Raw genomic sequence first — 21,007 nt, 5'->3', positions numbered from 1 at the left:
TTCAGATAAAGGGATTGGAAGCAGAGGGTGCTAATGGCAGAAACAGGCAGGAAAAATAAAAGAAAAAGCAACACGTGTGTGTGTGTGAGAAAGAGGGGGAGAGAGTGCACACCACTTAGCCACAACAGCGCCTAATATTCAGTATGACTCCCATCAGACCATCAGAACTGTAGTTTATGGTCATGAGGTGGGACCTGCACAGATCAGGTGTGCTCTAGTGGAAGAGCTCGAGTTATTCCTGAGCCTGCTGATGATGTGGAGCACCACGTTGTTCAGCTGAGGGAGGTCGCTGCCAGCTGCAACAATGTTTCCATATGTGGTAGATGAAGTGACAAAAACATAAATGCCAAGATTAGCCGGCAGATGACTGCACTGTAATGAAGTGATCAGTTTTATTCACTTCATTCACCACTGGTTAAATGTTGTGGCAACTGCGAGAATGTCTCAAGAGGAAAGTGAGTATTTTGTTTTTGGATGGCATGGCTATAATACACGAGAGACGCCACCTGTTGAAAAAGAAATCTGTGTTGAAACCTTCACATACAGTCCTTCTTCATAAAGCTTAATCAGATTTACAAAAGTTTTTATAGCTTCGCTGTAAGTAGTTCCTGCGGGACTTTCAGGATTTGGCTTATTCACAGCCGGTAATTCATGAAGACACTTCGGATAACTGTCACCAGTTCTACATTTTAGAGACAAAATGTACTAAAATTTGTGTTATGAAAGTGCTGCTCATGTTTTCTGTTATTGACCATGCATTCAGTGATGAGCACCGGCTAATACGGCAGCTACTATAGGATTTGTATTATGTGGGTTTGCTGTTGAAATAAGTGCAGTATTAAAAGTCCACTAAATAACAATTCACAGTAAAAAAGAGAAATTTTAATTAAAGCCTGCAATGTTTTTTATGTACCTTGAAATATAGGTTTCCTCAGCTCACATATTCTCATCTGACGCTGACTGCAGGACCGGGTATGTAAGTATATGGGAACAGATCCTTGTCACTGTTCGCTGTCCCCTGGCAGCCATTGAACCCCTTTTGGTCCTTTTCCAGCTGATCTGTCTGGGTGTGTTCTGGTGTTCACAGGCAGTTGATTCCATTTCACTGCTGTAGTGTTCCCCTCAGTTATCACAGGAGCCAGATGTTTGTTGCATTTAGAGCTCTGGAACTGGTAGTGTCCCTGAACGCCTCTGTACCAGCTTAAAAGAATTCTGCAAAATATTGTACACACCAAGAATCAGCCAATAGCATTGAAGGCTTGCTGTCTGAGAGACTCTCAGTATAGTATATACAGCAGTATATATATATATATATATATATATATATATATATATATATATATACACAATGGCACAGTTTTGCCTCTGTATACCATTACAGTCTAATTAAAACCAGATAGTCAAGATAAGTGCAGATTTTCATCTTTAATTCACAGGGTTTAACAAGCATTTCATTAGCTTAACTAGCATAATTGCAGGTGAGTGACTTGGTCGCTGAAGAATATCCCGTTTTTTTGCCTTCAGAAACTCTTGGCTTACTGTTGCAGTTTGCCTTGGGTCATTGTCAATTTTCACTGTGAAAATTGTCCAATTAGTCTACACCATTTGGCTGGATGTGAGCAGAGAGTATAGCCCTGCATACCTCCGAATTCATCCTGCTACTTCTATCAGCAGTTGCATCATCATAAACACTAGTGGCCCACTTCCTCCATTGGCAGTCCAAGCTGTAACATTGCATCCACCATTCATCCATGTTTGACAGGTATGTGGTACGCTTCAGACTGCAGTAACCGTTTTGTAATCACTGCCATCTTTATAGTCATAGTTCCCCATTTTCAGTTGGGCAAAAGTAATTTTTTTAAAAATTTACATTTCTGAATATGAAGATTAATTTTAATACTTGGATGAAAACTTGGGTCATAATCCCTTTGCACTGTGAGTCAGTTCTGGCTGAATGTGAGCAGAGAGTATAGCCCTGTATACGTCAGGATTCATCACCAATAAACACCAGTGGCAGCCAGAAATGCCCATTCCATAATATGCCATACTTTTCTCTTACCATCATTCTTATACAAGTTAATGTTGAGTCTATCTGTCCAAATACATTTCTGGAGCTGGGTATATGTGCTTTAGATGTTCTGATGAAGTCTAATCTGACCTTCCTGTTCTTGTGTGTAAGCAGTGGTTTGCACCTTTTTATGCAACCTCTGTATTTGCAGTGTTGAAGGCATCATCATAGAATACTTATTGCAATACTTTTTAAACCCCTTAAATCAATTTGTCACATCTTTTGTGTTTGATTTAAAATCCACTGTGGTGTACAGAGGCCAAAGTTTCACTGTCCAAATACTGCCCAACTGTACATGACTAAACCCTCAGTGTGATGAGGAGTCTAGACTCATTTACAGACTCATCTTTGCTCTGATCTGAAGTGTAGTTTATCTAAAATATCATTAATGTTCAGCCATTCATATTGCACTTATTACATGTTTGTAACTTGGACCAGATAAAGAAGGGCTTCACACTATCTGTAATCTGCTAGTCTGTTATCACAGATCTTCTTTCCCACTTTCCATCAAAGTGCATACTGTGCTACTACTTAATACCTGATATAAACAGATACCAATGCTCGCCTATTTCAGATCCTGTACATTTACAAATATTTATCATTTTCTTGTTTTGTGTTGTTAAATGAAACTTTTACATTCCTGATCATCACAAGAAACATAGTGATAGACTGCTAATACTGACAGTGCAGAGTGTGCTTTGGTGCTTCTTGCAGTGGTTTTCCATTAAATCATCCGTTCATATCTGACTGGTCTGTTTTCCAAAATCCACCCACCACAGAACAAGAAAACTTGACCTTCAGCTGTAATGCACTACATAACCTGGTGACTTGTGGGTAATGCAGTTTTTAATGGACTGGCTTGAACTTTCAGAGCCAGGAATATAGCGAGCATAACAACAACCAAGAGAGAAAGCAAGAAAGAAAACTGGCATTGAGAGGAAGAAATAGAAAAACACCCTGCTAGATAAGAATGTTTGGCTGTTATTGTTTTCCGTGTCTGACATTGTGAGACATGGCCTGTGGTATTCAGGAGATTTAATGCGGAGGAGAGAGCGAGGGATCCATAAAGCCTCCGCTCTCCTCCAACACCCCAGGGGAAGCCATCTTTAATTCATGAACACTATAAAAATAAAGGTTTTTCTCTGATGGCCCTGCAGCCTGTAACAAACTCTCACAGCTACATGGCACCGTGCAGATGTTAATGCTGTGGTTATGGATGGATACCGGCATGCGAGACCCAGGATATATTTTATGCAGAAATGAAGTCTACCTTTGGCTGTGCTGCTAAATGGATTCCAATAAGCTTCATGTTGATTCTTTTACTCTGCAGAGATCTGACAGACACATGAAGGCTGGACTAGGTGGACTGCCAAGCTATCTGAGCTGGCTAAAATCAGAGAAGTAGAGCATTGTAGCAATCTGGCTACACTTCTTAATCTTAGAAAGAGCCTATCCAATGAAAATCAAGTTTTTGATTTCATTAGCATTAATGGGGCGGGGCCTGTCACAGCTGTCTTGTGATTTGCTCAGATGTAAGTTTGCAGATCTGAGCTATGCTGCCATGTTCTTTCTCTGGTTCTTTCTCTTGGCAACCCTTCCAAACAAGCCGTACTTGTTCAGACTTTTTCTAACTGCACTGCCTAATCTTAACATTTAGCATCCTAGCTCAGGCCTGCGGAGTCTGAGGTGCTGCTCTGCAGAGGATAATCGCTCTCACTGCTGAATGCTGGACTTCAAATTGTTTGGAAATGGCCTAATAGCCGTTCCCGGCCACAATTGCTCCAATAACTTGATTGCTAATATTTTTCCTCCTTGGGATTGTGATCAGACACACCTGAATGCTTCAGATCAGCACGTCTCCTTTTATAAAGGTGGTCACACTTGCTGATTATCACTTAATAAAGTGCATTTGATTAGCAACACCTGGCTGCTACTTACTTTTTAATTCCTGTGGAAGCAGTGTGCATGTACTTAGTTCTTCACAGCACTGCATAGATTCTTGTGATTTTTTTTTTTTTTTAATTTTTACATGACTATACATCACAGCTCAGATACGCAGTAGTCAAGCCTGTGCAGTACCCCTCTCATTTCTTTCCTCAAAGCATTTTCCAGTTTGAATGTGAAATACCATTTGGGGCAGAGGGGTGGATTCAGATAGAAGCTGGAACTAATTTGGGTATTTATAGATCTGTGCAAATTTGAAGAAAAGGTATATAGTTATCTATAGGAAGGTCATATGGCACATATGGTTATCCAGGTCTAACATTCACAGATGAGGGAGCTCAGGACAGACTGTCCTTCAGGCCTTTTGTGGACAGCACCAAAACATAAGACCGTCAGTGATATAAAAAGTCTTCAGTCTTAAGGGCCTCCCCATGATAGTGACAACTCATCAAATTGAGAGGTCAGCTTAAATAAATGATCCATAATGTTTTCAACTAAAAAGCTAAATCTCAGTGATGGTTTTTAGCACGATCAGTGTGTACACACACACACACACACACACACACACGTGGCTGTGGTTTTTTGTAGAATTCATGGTTAGATTAAATTACATTAATTACACTCTGGCCCGTTAACATTGGTTGAAAAAAATCAAAAATTATCAACAGGATCATCTGGAGTTTGAGAGGATGTTTTTTTTTTGCTTTAAAGTCGTGATCCTTTCAGCTGTATGAACAAATACATAACCTATTGTATTGGGGATATGTGATTATAGCCTAAATACAGGGCACATTTACATGGATAAAATGTATCTAACATGAATTGGAAGAAAACATAAGCAAACTAATATCTGGATGTTAGAGGTTCAGAGTGTGAAAGATGGTTTGCAGTGGAACTTCATACCAAAAGACTTATTATAGTTATTTTTTCCTAAATGATGACTGAAATCACTCCTCCCATGTATCCACCTGCAAATAAGTTTACATTCTAGCACTCCCACACATGGGAGCACCTCATTTGGTGCCAGCAACCATGACATGTGAACTGAGTCTTTATGGATATGCTCAATTGTTCCATTACGCCGCTGTTTGCGTTTCTTATTTGTCCCCAGTGGTCTTACCCTTTCTTCCATTAACTTGGAAAACTACTGGGATACCCGTGAGGGTGTGGAAGTTATTTTATAATTTGTGCGTGTTGTATTCATGGATGTGAAAGTATACAGTGAATGGCAACTTTGAGGTTGTTTTAATGCATAATTTATGTGGAAAATGAATAATTTGTGGTCTGTGCTTCCCTGTGGCAGAGCGGGGGAAAGCCGTGATTGACAGCGTGCTTCATGCTCTGTAAGTACAGCAGCTGACAAGGTCGTGTCAAATGAAATGATTGGTGAGGAGAAGTGTTTCGGAAAATATTCTTTCTCTCTCGCTGTTTGTCTCTGCCCTGATCACGCTAAGTGTATTCGACTGCATCTACAGCAAACTGGTGATGCAGTAATTTATGAATGAGAGGTGAGCGGCAGTGAGAGGCAGCAGATACGGCAGCCGGCCCGTCAATCTGTTTAGAGCGGAAAGACAAAAGATGAACGACAACTTTGCTCCTCGAGCCTGCACTCGTCCTGTTATATAAATAGTGATCTCACGCATATATTTGTGCAAATATTTCATATCAGAGGAAGGATTTGATGAGAGCCTTTGTCCCAGCATACCAGTGCAGTTGTCCCACAGCTCTTCAAAGCAGCAGCTCTGTTTGATTATGGAGAGCTGTTTCTGAAGGTCAGAGAGTAGCTGTCGCATCAGGCGTTTCGTTTGCTGTGCAGAATTTGTTCTTGCTTTGACTCTGAAAGTGATTGCTATTAAAAAGCTTACTTTGAATTGTAATTGCATATAATAGAGGCTTTTAAGACTTATTGACAAACTGCATAATAGTTTTGAGCATTTTTCCCTGCTCTGTTGCTACTCTGTTGCTATAAAATTAGTCCGCCAAGACATCGACCATTTCTCCTTCACCAGTGTAAATTATAACATAGACACGAATAGCTGAATGCTACACTTGTATTCTGGGTTTTATATTTTATATGAACTTTTTAACTGCACAAATGCTTTTAATTTGTAACAGAAATGCGGCTGCCATGCCTACGTCCTCTGAGATGATGCGACTGTCACCTCAGTTAAAATCATGTCCGAAAAGGCGTGCAGACGGCAGTCCACCGGCATCGTCAGACATTGTTCCGCTTTGAAATGAAGCCGTGAGCTCAGAGAGCGACGTTTTGTTTTCCTCCCAAAGCCGCAACGAGCTTTAAAAATGCTGCGACCCATCCAGCAGAAGCCACGGGCACAAGTTGGCCCCTTGCGGCATGATTTATTAAAAAAGAGCTTTAAAGTGTGGTGATGCTTTGGTCACAGCTGAGAGACGGCGTCTAACTCGAAATGACAAAGTGTGGAGTGACAGTTGGATGAAGAGCAGTAATTATTCTGGTTTAGACTTTAAAAAGAAGTGTATTGCATCATGGGAGTGGATAAAAAAATTAAGAGGCCGTCAGTAAATCAAAATATTTAAACAAATAGTGAGAGGAGCTCTAATTATTACATTATTCTCATACTGCATATATAATGTTTTTCAGTCAACGTGAACAGAAAAAGTTGAACATCATCTGAATGATCCAATAAATAGATTACCTCACGGAAAATACTTAACAATATACATACGTAAAAATCTCAGGTAAAAATTTCAAATAAAACAGAATGATTAAAATAAATAAAACTCAATATTTCAGCATCCTCAGTGAATAAAAAGACAGGAAAACTAACAGGGTATTTATATGTTTATTAATAATTTTTCCATCCACGGCATTGAGCCTGAAGAACATGTATATCAGCTTGAGATACACATCTTTCACATTTTCAGCAGCATCTTCTAAATTCTGTTGTGTGTTTTGTTTGTTAAAAAAAGAGAAGAAAAATCTGAAGTGTAAAGTTAAATTACATGTAGAAAAAAAATAGTGTGAATCCTATAACTGCAGCTGCGATCGGTATCAAGTGAAACCCACTGCAGTGTGTGAGGCTGTAACAGAAGGTCAGCAGTTAAATGAACTTTTGTTCCATTTTACTGAGAGGAGCCTTCATCTGCATTGAGCTAGAAGTAATGAAAGTGTGGTAGAGCATTGAAGATTGATGCCAAGGAACTCCCAGACCTCTTTCCTCTGCTTTTTAGCCTCTCTCATTCATCCATAAACACTCTGTTCTTTCCTGGCTTCCTGTTTTCAGCTTTGTTTCTTTGTGTCTCTGCTGCTGCTTCTGTACCGTTTACACTGTTTCCATCTCCTCTCGTCTCCACAACTCTTTGTCTAACTGTCACAATCACACATTTCTTTTCTGTCTCAATCTCTCTTTTTTTAAAAATATATATTTTCCAAGAAAAAATGATGCAGTGTTTAAACAGGGACAGTTCAGACACTGGTGATCAATTCGTAGCTCGTCTGAGCTGGAAATTAGCGGCCCTGGAGAAGTGGAAGAAAATGGATGGATGGTAATAATTACATAGTAAAATTTATTTTTATTAGCTAATTGGTGATTCTAAATTGGCCCTGTGTAAACATGAATGATCATCTGTCTGGCGCCTGTCCAGGTCGTAGCCCGCCCCTGCCCAGTGACAGCTGGGATAGGCTGAATCCCACCTGTGACCCTGAATCCGATAAGGTTAAGGCAGTGGATGGAAAAATGGATAATTACTTTTTTTTTTTTTTTTTTTTTTAGCCTGTCATGTCTGGTAGATCTTGCAAGCAGAACTGTGATCTGAATGCGTTGTTGTGCCAAACATATTTGCTATTTCAAGATGAGCTCTATAGGTTCTCAATAGGCTCTTCTTGTTGTTGTTTTAACCCTTTATTTTATTTATCTGAGTTATTTTTCCACATACTATGTAACAGCCAGAGCTGACAGGCTGAAGAAGAGGAAAATAAAGAGAAGAAAAAGGGAGAGAGAAAGGGAGCAAAAAAAAAAAAAGGGGAAAGAGCACAAGTCTATTAATCAGATACTTCATCACTTTAACATATAAAAAAATACTATCAATACTTGCAAAAATAAATTTGTGTGTGAAAAACAAAACTAACAAAGCATGTTACGCACACCAACAATTTTGTTGAGTTGTGATTGAGTGGGCGTTTGTGTCTGTGTCATGTTTGTGTCTGTGTCATGGAACGTACTTACCAATGAGGGCAAAGCGCTGCAGCTCCACCCATCAGAAGCCAGAGGCAGGTACGGAAAGCCCCCAGAACCCCAGGCCACCAGCAGCCCACCAAGGGCCAGGAAGACCCCCGGCCACTCAGTCCAAAGACAACCGCACACCTACCCCAGCAGACGGGAGAGGGTGGTCTCAGACGGAGCCCCCCCAGTCGAGGAGCGAGGGCTCCAGGGAACCCAAGGCGATAATTACTTTTTAATACATTATCAGTGACAGAAATTCAGTCAGAGGCAGAGGTCCATACTATAACAAAATATGAAACATGAAACTAGGACGTTCAAGTCTGAGTGATCAGTTTTATTCATGGTTAATGAGAATTTTGGAATTTTAATTTGGAATTAAATAGAAATCTTATCAAAACAAATGGGAAATCAAGCTGAATTATCACTGATTAAATATGGTTATAATTATATTATAATTGTGTTTAATAATAATAATGAAATATTATAACTGAGGCAGTTGAAGTGCTTTGTTGGCAAATTCTTGTGCAACAGAAACTAATGATTCCATCTCATTAAAACATATCGGTTAATAATTGAAATGCAGTAAACAGCAGTGATGGGTAATAAATCAAAGCATAGACAGGTGTGAGATCATGAAGGTGTGAAAGTTCGCAGAGTTTGGAGGAGAAATTCGTCCCCCGGCCACTAAAATAGAACTTTTGTTTTACTTTTCTCCTGAGAATCAGATTGAAATGTGAAACAACCAGCTATTAATAATATGAGACTACAGCGAGCAGAAAGCTCAAAGCTCTGCTAACAATAAAAATCCTATTAAGCATACAGGATTAAAAAGAGAGCATTCAGCAGCTAATAAAACACAACATTAGGCATAATCAACTGCTGATAATAAATTAATTACATTTTTTGTTTAATAAAAATTGCACAGTCCAGTATATAACCTAGTGTTATGTATCTTAAGTAAAATTATAGTTTAAAAATACTAAATGCACTAGTTCAGACAGAATGACTGTAGTACGGTGGCCCTGAAGGATCAAACACACGGCAACTTCAGAAAGCAGCAGCAAAAACACAAAAAAACACAAAGAAATAGAAAAAAAACAACACAAAAAAATTTTACTCACGAAACACAATGCAGACAAAACAGCTGCAGAGGTGACGAGCTAAACGGCTAATGGCTAACATATTTACAGCAGATATCTACAGCAGGAGTCGTCAAAAGGATTTCGACACATCACACAGTACAACTGCAATGGCACAAAATAGCAGCACATTTATTTTAGCAATAACAGACTAGTAGAGACTAGGCCGCGGGTTCGTGATAACCAAGTGAGGGACGGGGGAGTACGATCAGCAGGCAGTAACGATCCTTCCGCAGGTTCACTGACGGAAATCTTGTTACAACTTTTTCTTCCTTTAGTTAAACAAGTTTGATCGCCGAACATTTTTTCTACACAAAACAAGGTTAGACTTGCCTTCAGCTGTGATCATAATCTGATCACCAATAACAGGCCGGCTCCTCAGTGTAGTGAAAATACTTGAAGTCACATGGTCTGATCCTGCATTCTGATTGGTTCTAGGGACATGGAGGCATTTATAGGAAAACGCTGGTTGAAGGCTTTTGATAATTCAGAGTCAGAGACTGATAGTCAGAGACGGGTATTTAACGGGTTATGATGCAAGATGATTGATTGGTGTATAGTACCTGTGGCAGTAGTATTCGGGGGGCCAATGGAAAGCTCTGGTGGGCTGGATGTGGCCCATGGGCCACCAGTTGACATTCCCTGGTCATCGTGTGTGTGTTTTAATCATGTGATTAAAACACATATTACCTGCATCTTTGAAGAATCCTCCTTTTATGTGTGTTTCAGTTTCTGTCACTCCTGCAGTTGTGCGTTTTATTCAGCTTCCATTGTGTCCTTTTGCAGCGTTCTTCTATTTGCTCATCTTTTCTTAATCTGGAGTGAGCGTGACCCCTCAGGGCCACCGTACTTTAGTAATGAGAAGACTTGGAACTATTTTCTTGTTCCATCACCGACTTTGATCCCAGCAGGATTTTCTTTTTGTGTCCATTCTTCTTTCTTTGAACCAGTTAACAGTGAATAAACTGCCTGGTATGAAGTGTTCACAGAATAAAGGCCAATAAGTTTGACAGCCAGTCTGATGCTCTTCTTTAGTCATTTATTCTTCTCTCTCTCTCTCTCTCTCTTTTTCCTACCTCGAGCAGTTATTGATTGGGCAGTTCATTTGCCCATCCATGGTGGACTTTGATGGAAGAGCGTATAAAAAGCACTGTTAAACTTGATGACACGCTGAGACACTAGCTGGGAGATTTTATAAACCTGATCCTCAGTCAGATAGCACAGACGCATACACAAACAGACACACAGTCAGCCATCACGCATGTGCTACCAGTCACAGTGAAGTTTAATGATGCTGTTAAGCAGCAGTATTGAACCCAGAGTTGGTTTTACTGGCCAAAACACAACCAGCACGTACGCCATCCTACAGTTTACACAAACTCTACACAAACGCACACACACTTACTTAGAGCCAGTACTTAACTTGCTTTAACAGCTTGTAACTGGCCTCCTCTCTGTCATTTCAATGCGTATAAATGAATCGCAGCACCCTGCAGTGCTTTTAGTCTTCATAATTGTGCGCTGAGAGGCTCCGGTCAGTCACTTAGCACAAGTAGCTTTTAACCACATTTATCACATTTTCCTCTGTGTCCCACACACATGTATCATCCATTACCTTAAGTCAAATGAGCAGTTTAAATCCAGCCCAGGTGGCAGACTTTCAGTGCACACTGCCTGGCTTACCTCCAAATAAGTCTCAGTAGAGATATTGCATATGTCAACATGCAATATGCTGTCAGTGTCTGGAATATGCTGCTGTAAGGATCTGTTAACCTTTTTGCCATTGACCGCTGTTGCGAACATTATATATTTAAAAACATTTTTTTTTTTACTTTTATTATTTTCAGATCATGAGAGGAGATCATTCTTTTAAGTGAGAATGATCTAATTGTATGTTTCAGCTGGGGCAATGCTCATAAAAGAACATCTAATAGGGCAATAAGATTTGATTGGTTGATTTCTGTGACCTCATTTCAAAAACATTTTTTAAAATGTTACAATTTTGGGACGAGCTTATCTTTAGTTTTTCCCTGTTTTGAACTTGCTTCCTGCTGAAATGGAACAGGAAGGAAAAAAACTAACTGCACAGTAATAAAACAATAATAATGCATGCCTCTTTCCAAAGCAAGTTCTATCTATGAAAAGTGCTGCTAATCTAGAGGAACACACACACACACACAGAGGTATGCAACCAAACTTTTTCTTTAATTGATACAATATTTATGTGCAATCTTCCACAGTTCCCACACTTACATTACCCTTGAGTCTGCTGAACCCCGACATATGAAAGGTAAAGGTGTGAGGGTGACTGTTCCTTTATTTTTCACAGAAATGAATTCTCGGGGTTTTTGTTAGTTTTGTTGGTGAGAGACTCTGTTTGAGGTTTAGGATCTGACCTTGATGTCATCGTGTGCGCGTTTTAATTTTTCCCTACTGCAGCTTTTTTTTTTGTAACCTCAGAAACATTTGTTGGAAATCTGAAACTTTTCTTGCCGCTGCCTTATTTGCCCAAAAATAGGATAGTGATATATATTAAAATAAAATAAAATAATTTTGAAATATTTCACGTGTGTGTATTGCAGGTAAGATCATGGCATATAGGAAGGTGTGTGATGTCCAGGGTGGCCCACTGGTCAGCGAGGTTCTGCACTGCTCTGGAGGTCTGGACCTCGACTGGGATCTGGACAAGGAAGAGCTGCAGGAGCCAGGGCCAAGCATGGATCGCATGCAGATGCAACATATAGACTGCCAGAGATCAGGTGAGGTTGGATTTTGTTTTATTCCCTATAACCTTTTTTGCTTGATATGATGTTTACTGATAGTTTTTAAACAGCTATTTTGGATACTTAGTCAAGAAATCCAATATATCTCCTCTAACAGTGATGGCCAGCAGCCAAATACATCTGATATACAACAGCTGATGATTAAACTGAATCATCTGTGTACAAGTGATTGAGGTACAACAGTGTTAAAATCATATCACACAAAGATATATATTGTAGTGTGACCATCCTATGCAGCTAATCTCAGAAAGCAGCATCGTGTTTCTGACATTTTTATTGGTTAGCTTTAAAAACAGGACATTTGAAACACATAATAAATGTAAAAGAATAAAAACTGAAGCCTTTGTGATTTTTAAAATAAAATATTTTTACCACATTAATGAGAATCCAAACATTTCAAAGCTGCAAATACAAGTTTCAAAAAATAAAAAGCACTGCAACAAAACACGTTCCTGCTTTTGATGATCGTACGTGTTTTGTTGCAGTGAAACTCTCAGAAAATCAAACACAAAATATGAAAGACGCTGTCACTATGAAAAAATTTAATCTGACAATTTTACCACAGCCAGAAGATGCAAAATAGAGAAACTTTATAAGTACCCTAAAGCAAGACTGCCTAAGCTTTCAGTGACTCGATTTTAAGCTGTGCCTGAATTTCTGCAGAAGTGGAACTTTTCTATCCTTACAAACGCCTTCAGAAGCACACGGGCTGATCGGTTTAACACCAAACCAAGCATCCAGCATTTAGTCTGCCCCCCCATCACAGAGAAAGGTGCATGTTAGAAACTATAACCCAGGTTAAAATAGGTTACGTTTTTATGAAAGTCGATCATAATAAAGTTTGCGTTGTTACATGATTGTGAGTTTACCGTAACTCAGTCTACAGAATGGCATTAGTGAGACAAACTGTTGTTGATCTTAGTTTATGATGTTACCATAATTAAGCTGATGCTGATGGAAAATTATGATTTTGGGGAAAAAACAAACAAATTGAACTGTTTTTAATCTGATGATTAAGCTACACAAGAAGGTCCAAAAAACAAGGGGTTATCCTGTGATAAGCGCTGAAACATTTCAAACCGAAAAAGTCAGCTGACCTCATCCTCTGGAGAACGATGAAGTAAGTGAAGCTTTCGTAAAAGCGCCAGAGTATCACTGTGTTTTTCTTTTGGACATTACTGTGACTCTAATGGTATTCACTGCTATGACTTTCAGGATGTTCGGACCCTGGTCCCGACCCTGACCCTGAACTGATGGAGCCCATCCAGCCGTCTGTATCGGTTTCACCACACGGACGATTTGAACGACTTCAGGAGGATCCCAACTACATCTCCCACTTCACCAGAGCTCCTGGACATAAAGGGCAAAGACGACTTCACTGTTTCTTACTGAAGTAATTCAAAGATCTCTGTACCTCTGCAGAACGTTCTCACTTTAGAACTTCAGGTCATACAATTGATGCAGTAATCTGCAGCTGTATAGATGATGATAACCTGGATAACATTTAGGATCTTAAATCTGGGCACAAGCAGTGCTGGGAAACAAGAAAAGACCATGAAACTAAAATAAATCTGGTGGAAATTCACAGTGGACATCTTCACGACTGCTATTACATTGGTAATAAATGTTTGGTGGTTTGGATTTTGGAGACTAAATTTGCTGCAAAAAAACAAAAGCATTGTTTCAGCTCATTTAGGGACCAGCAGGAGCTCTGCACATTGCGCGTTTCTCCAAAATGTGTTTCCATCTTCTTCATCTAAGCCTCTGTGTCAGAAGCATCTGTTACCATACAAATTTATCTTGGATCAAGAAGACAATAAATCAATCAATTAATATGGTATAATCAGTACCATATCAAGAATTTCAGGCATTATAGCTGACATGATAACATGTAATCTGTGCTTTTTGGATGGCTTTCAGAAGTTTATGCAGGACTGACTTGGGAACATATGTTGGAATGTAACATGTGCAAAATACAGTGTTTATAAATGTTTAAATACATCACAGTCAGTGTTTGTCTTTATAAGAATAAATAATCACTTTTAGAGATTAAAAAAAGTTTAATTAAACATAAAAAAATCGACTGTGTATACTAGTATGTAGGTTTATATGGCCTCTTAGTGTATGGAGATTCTACAGCTGTTCATTATATGGGTCTTAGATAGATTAAGAAAGGTAAACACATTATCTGGATAATAAATAATATATGAAGCCACGGCCATATTAAGTCAACTGAAAATAAAAGCATCAGATAAGACTCTAAGCAGCTCGAAGTGTTGGCGGCTGTTGGAAATTAAGGTATTTACATTTTGTAATAGATTTTTTCTGTTGTCAGTAAGACTTACTGTAGGGATATGAAAAAGGAAAATGAAATTTATATTCCCAGCTAAAGCCAGACGATGGTGATGTGACCATTATAGAAATCTTATTTGATCTGATTCCATCTGCTCTGAAATACATGAAAAGCTTCTGAAAGCTAAATGAATGAAAACAACTTCTCGTCTACGTAGATACTTCCTGGCAGGGGTGGGTCTTTTTGTCCTGGGTGTCCTGATTGGCTGGTTTACCCACACGTCCACTATCAAACCACCTGTTCCGCCACCCGACAGCTCCGACCTGCTGGAGGAGCTGTTAAAAGGAATCACTGCTGACAAGATAGATGCCCTTCAAAGGTAAGCCCCCCAACTGGTTACATTTACATTACTCTTAAATTAAATGCTACTCTTTGGACCCGGAGCTGCTCTTTAAAAAACACTGTTCAGTTCAGTAGAGCTGAGGTAATAACTGCTTGTGTTATCGCTGGTGTTATCATAAAACTAAAGCAATATGGTTACAGTGGCGCTGGGCTGAATGATTGTTTAAAGGAAGTAACAGAGAGGCTCACAGTTTGAGGCCCCAGAAGACAAAGTTGACCATTATTTTCACTTATTACCTTCTAGCCAGAGACTGATATTGATATTGATATTGATATTGATATTGATATTGATATGACTGCTACTTCTATCCCAAAAAGATGGAAAAAAAAAAAACAGAAATGAGAGATAAAGAATTCCAGGTACCACTTTTTTTTTTTTTTTAAACACTAGTACAAACCTCCATCAACCTGAACGTTGTTTTCTCCAAGCCAAAGGATCATGGGATGCCTGGGTGTATGTGTCTGTGTGAGATAACAGGCTTTGCCACTGAACTGAGACAATCATGTCACCATGGTTTCTCTCTCTGAGTTTTCCACGCTTTTTATCATTTATTTTCTCACATTTATATTTCAAGGTGCCAGAAACACCCCCCCCATCCAACCTTCCATAACCACCAAAGCTGCCCACACACACACACACACACACACACACACATCTCCACCATCTGCGTGAATCAAGTTTTTCTCCATCAGAGTTATCAGTGAAATTAAATCGGTTATTTGTTGCCCCTGTCGGCCCTTAAAACATGATATTGGGGGAGTGGTTTGTGAGAAAGGGGTCAAACCTATGACTGGTACTGTATATCAATACAGTCCAATATAGAACTATAGATTACTTACTTTAATTGCTTAATTATTTCCTTAAGCTGAAGCCTGATAATTCATTTTAGACTCTTTATTTTATACGGCACAGAAAAGCGTGAATTAAAGCTTCCCGACTTTGTGTCGAGTCTGGGAGAAGTCGAGCAAAACTAAGACAGGGACAAAGAGAGTAAAAGAGACACATGAAAGGAGCTGTGAAGACAGAGGAAGATGTAAGAGGGAGAAGGGGAGAGTAAGGAGATGATGGTGGAAGGGGAGCATATTTAAACAGCTCTGCTTGACTAGACAGGGGAAATATCTGCGCGTGAATTAATTGCTGTTTGGTTTGCAGGATTCTCCCACATTGAGTGATTATTACATTTGCATGAATAGCTCCCATATTCAACGAATAACAATCAGCGTACGTATTGTTTGGAATAGCGACTGTCTTTGTACAAACTAATTAAGTCTGCTTTTATTTATTATTATATAATATTTCCGATCTTTGGCCTTGTTTTTTTTTTTAGGAAAATCGGAGTGTCACAGCAGAGCGGAGCAGGCATTTTTTTCAAACTTGTCACTGTAGAAAGTTTATGCAGCCAATTCTTTTTCAATTTACACTTCAAAGAGGTGTGTAAGCATGCAGAGCTACTTTGAGAGAAAATGGATTAAGTTCAAATCCCTAGAAGAGGGGCTCTCACTGCTAGCATCTTTGGCTGTCTAATACTTATCTCTCTCCTGCTAATTATACTCCTGTAATAAATTCAGTCTTTGAGTTACAGGGAAGCACATCAGCACATTTCGAGGTTTTTGTTTTCCTGCACACAGGCCCACACAAACCTCAAATTTAGAGATTTCAGGAGGAAATCCTGACACACTTTTTTAAGACTGTAATCACGACAGATTCTGGTTGGATGATGTGATCAGATGGCGAATCTTTATCTAGCTGATATGGCCTTATCTGGATACGGATATGGATCTTGCTGTGCTAGCACCAGAACAACTAGTGTCATAGATCACAAACTATTACCTCTTTTTATTTTTTCAGTTTCTTACCCAGAAATAAATTTTAGAACAGTTTATTTGTGGGCTCTTGAGCTTTGCAGAGAGCTGGAATTTCAGCTTTCTGTGGCTTTCTTTGTAAATAGTCTTTCCCTTGTTTATTTTATTCATGTTTGTGACGTTTTAAATGCTAATGAACAATTCAGAAATGTTTACTTTCTGTGGTCAGAGCTCGAGTGTTTTGGTGGCTGACATTCTTGGTGGGCACCAGTTTTTATTCTCCTCTGCTTATTTGAAATAAGCATAATTGAATTTTTTCTTGTTTCTCAGAGATGTCACACAGTAAACTGTCAGCAGCATTTCCACCTTGACCGAACGACTCTTTGCTAATAAAATAATCCAAGAAAACTAAACGTAGCCGTGTTAAAGGCACTGCACGCGTGTTTATTCCTCTTCAGATCATACTCTGTCGATTTGGTTATTGAAAAGAAGAATTTTAGCAGATTTTCTGTAAAAAGCTAAACTACCAGGAGCATGGAGAAAGCTGCTGAAATTAGAATGAGTATGAACGTCCTTGGTAAGATTATCTGGTAAAACCTCTGGAGTGAGGAAGAAGACATAAACTAAACTTCCTAAAGCTCTTATAGCGAGCACTGCCCCGCCACAGAAACGGAGTTGATAGCTTCCTGTAAAGGAGAACCTTCAGTTTGTGCTCAGCAGACCTGCTTTAGACACTGTTTCTTCTGCAGCTGCGATCCTGCTGTGCTGCAGTGTGACCATCATCTTCAGGCTCTCATCCATCTTGACATCACTGCAGCTCATTTCTCTGATTACTTCATCTCCTCATTAAAGTTGAGTTAATCAGTGAAATCAGCTGCTTTAGTTACTGATTGTAGCAACTCAGTAACTAAAGCATGTCAGAGCATATCTGATTTTTCCAAAGCTTTTTAGAAACATTGCTACCCTTTGTATGTGTGTGTGTGTGTGTGTGTGTGTGTGTGTGTGTGTGTGTGTGTATTAATGATTGCAGAAATTAGGGTTGTTTATATCACAGTCATTAAAATCTGTGTTGTTACATAGTTTCTAGCATGTCCTTAAAAACTACATGACGAGTATTTTTTTTTTTTCATAAAATTTTGTAATATTTTTATTTCTTCTGTTCACTTTGTGATGTGTTGTTTTAGGTCATATTTACACAGAAATGTGTTCCAAATAATATTTTGTGTCAAAATACTTGGAAACTGTTGTGGCTCAGTGCGTGTGCAGTACATTAACACACAGCCCTCATCTAAATAACACTGAGCAATATGACAGCTGTATCAATAACACTGTGTTTGGTGTTTCCAATAACATCAGACTGTGAATAGTAAATATGAAGCTGAATAAATGAATACAAATCTGGAGCACGAGTACGACAGCATCCAAACTGAGACATTATACAAATTGCAATAGTTACATTTAAATTATTCTAATGTTCAGTGCCACAGTGTTTGGTGCTGAACTCTAGAGGAGACATATTTTATTCTTGTGTAAATGATTTTTTGCTGATATAAAGCAATCAGGGGAAGCTGAGAGGAGGGAAATCCATTGAGAGGGGAATGAAAGAAACAAATGAAGATGGAAAGGGTACGCAGTCACCAGCAAGTACATTAAAAGAGAGAGAAAGAAAGAGGAGGCCATATTTGACAATGATACAAAAGCATTGTGTTGATATAGTCTGAAAATGGCAACGATTGCAGCAAACATGAAGACAAGGACAGGAAATAACTTTAGAATAACTTCAGGGGGTCTTTTTTAATGTATATTTTTGTAGCTGGATAGATGTCAAAGATTATAAATAAACAGCGTGTGACAAGAGCAAACGAGTTTTTAATTCAATTTCTCAATAAAATACAGGTCTATTCCTGAGGTGGTGGTGATTGGATTATTACACAGATATGGTAATAAATATAAATGGAGTTAAAAGTGTTCCTGTGTCTTAGAATCATGAAGAAATATTCTAATGATAACACAAGGAAAGAGCAACAGACGGGAAATATTAAAATTGTATCTGCAGTGACATCCACTTCTGTGGCCTAAGAGTAACAAAGGCTGAGAATATATTATGGTAATTAATTTGTTTTAGACAGATTAAAACAGATTCACCTCACTTACACTTTCTGTCCAGGAGGCGTAGCATCTCATCAGAGCATCCTCCTCTGTTACACCCACCCTCTGCATGCCCTTCTTCACTACATCCATGAATCTTCTCTGAGGTCTTCCTCTTTTCCTCCTGCCTGTCTGCTCCTTCTCCAGCATCCTTCAACATCCAGGAAGTGCAAATGAAGCTTTTATTCAGAATGTAGAGGCAGCTGAATGAATTACAATGCAGCTTTTATAGTATTTATTTTGCTGGAAGATAAAGATGACAGTTTACTTGAGTCTTTCTGTATGTCTTGGATTGATTCAAGAATGGAAAGAGGCCTAATTAAGGCTTCAGTCACACAGGCTTACAAACCTGATGGCAACCTCCCGAGAACCTCTGTTTGCTAAGGAAAAATGCACATTGGTTTATTGGTTGGTGAATGGTTGCTGGCTGTCGTTAGGTGAAATCACTCTGCACCAGAAACCTCGTTGCGATTGCTTTGGTCACTAGCAACCAGGAGAGGTTAATTAGACATGCCCGACAGGTATGCCGCTCTCCTCCTCAGGCGCTGCCCCCCCAAACACACCGATCCACCTCTGCCTCCTGCAGCTGAGCCCAGAAACCACATCGCACCACCACGGTGCTCAAACTATGTACGATCACCTCAGACAAACAAGCGTTGGTAAAATCTCATGGAAAGTCCATCCATCTGCATGACCTAAGATATAGTTTGTGTGTGTGTGAAGCAATAGGAAGTAACAGCAGGAATAAATAAGCTGTGAGAAAGTGAGTTTGTTGCTGAGTTTCTGCTGCTCAGTCAGACTGTGCTTCATCATGAGGACACACACACCTGTGGTTACGGAGCAGTAGGTACTACTGATATGTCCTGTGTATGTGTCAGTGTTGTATATGTGTGATCACAAACTTTATTTGATTGGCAGTGGCATGTGAATAAGAAGGTCTTACATTAACCCTGTCGTCCAGCTGGTTCATCAGATTTACCCACACGTTTTGGATCGTTAGCTGCTCAGCAGTTCTATAACAGTTTTAAATCACATTGATTGCTTACTTCTTCAGTGTATTAGGAACAAACACAAAAATGTGCCTTTTTGTCATTGATGAAATTTTCCATGTAACCAGATCAAACATGTGAGTGTGTGCTCCTTGACACAGTCTGCCCGCTGATGGAGCAGAAACATCTTCAGACACGAGCTGCAGAACATTTTCTCATCGGTTTTTCTCAAGGCTTCATTCAAACATAGCTGTACCGTAAATGCTTGAGGTTGAGTCCCCGTGGGTCTGAAAGGTTTTGAACCTGGTCCTAGAGGGCGGCTGTTCCTGCATGTTGATGTAATTGCTATGTAATTGTAGTGGTTACAAAGCCAATCATGCAGCTTTGCCTTTAGAGATTTCTCAAATTGCACCAGCAGCATTTCCACAATTCTCTGCAGATGATTAGTATGCTGGGAATATTCCGAAAGAGGAAACTAAATATAACAATTCCACAGCAGCATTTCCCCAGAATTATACAAAAAAAAGATGCGTGCAAGTAAAGAACAAAACTGACCAACATTAGCTTCTGAATTTTGGTTTATATCCACTGGTGAGCACAGATGGAGTAAATCCACCGCTTTTGTCAAATTCTGACTGTTGAAGCTTCACATGAGCTTAAATAATATGAAATGTACTCTGAGTTTTTCTTCTAATATGCTTAGAATAACAATCCACTGAGAACAGGATTGTCGGTTAAAGCAACCTAACAGGCGTCAAGAGAATTTTTATGATACAGAGATTTATTGTCTGCTTTCTGATAGATTGTGTTTCAGCCCTTTGGTGGACTGACAGTCTGTCCAGGGTGTGGCTGCTGTTTGGCCCAATGACGGCTGACGTAGACTCCCGCCCTGCTCCCTGACTCTGTGTGATAATAATGCGTCACCGTTCCAGATTCATAATGACACTGCAAGTACATTTGTGTAGTAGAGAGAATTTTCTCCCCTTTGTTGCTGTTGTTGTTTTATATTTATGTTGTTTTCCTCTTTTCTTGAGCTTTTCTTTTATGATGCAGAGTTTGATAAGGCTGTGCCGGTTTCAGGTATGCAGGAATTAGAGTATCCAGTCTCCCTTTCAGCTCTGTAAATTATGGTGAGTCTGAATAACCTGAACAAAAGAATTCAGTAACAAAACGAAATGCGTGCCGTGAATGTCAAACTCAAGTATGTGCTTTTATTTTGTGTTGTTTGCCTTGAAT

At 39.3% G+C, this 21,007-nt stretch overlaps 1 protein-coding gene across 1 annotated transcript in view; it reads left to right on the top strand.

The window, feature by feature from the left end:
• naaladl2 (N-acetylated alpha-linked acidic dipeptidase like 2) overlaps positions 1-21,007 on the top strand; it is a 411,382-nt gene that overhangs the window by 106,032 nt on the left and 284,343 nt on the right. The window contains exons 3-5 of the mRNA XM_030727141.1: positions 11,936-12,112; positions 13,352-13,529; positions 14,647-14,808. Of these exons, the coding sequence (XP_030583001.1) occupies positions 11,936-12,112; positions 13,352-13,529; positions 14,647-14,808 (517 nt within the window). The remainder of the gene's footprint in view (positions 1-11,935; positions 12,113-13,351; positions 13,530-14,646; positions 14,809-21,007) is intronic.

The sequence above is a fragment of the Archocentrus centrarchus genome, chromosome 4 (genome assembly GCF_007364275.1).
Source record: "Archocentrus centrarchus isolate MPI-CPG fArcCen1 chromosome 4, fArcCen1, whole genome shotgun sequence".
Lineage (NCBI taxonomy): Eukaryota > Metazoa > Chordata > Actinopteri > Cichliformes > Cichlidae > Archocentrus > Archocentrus centrarchus.
This window is presented reverse-complemented; position numbering and strand designations above follow the sequence as displayed.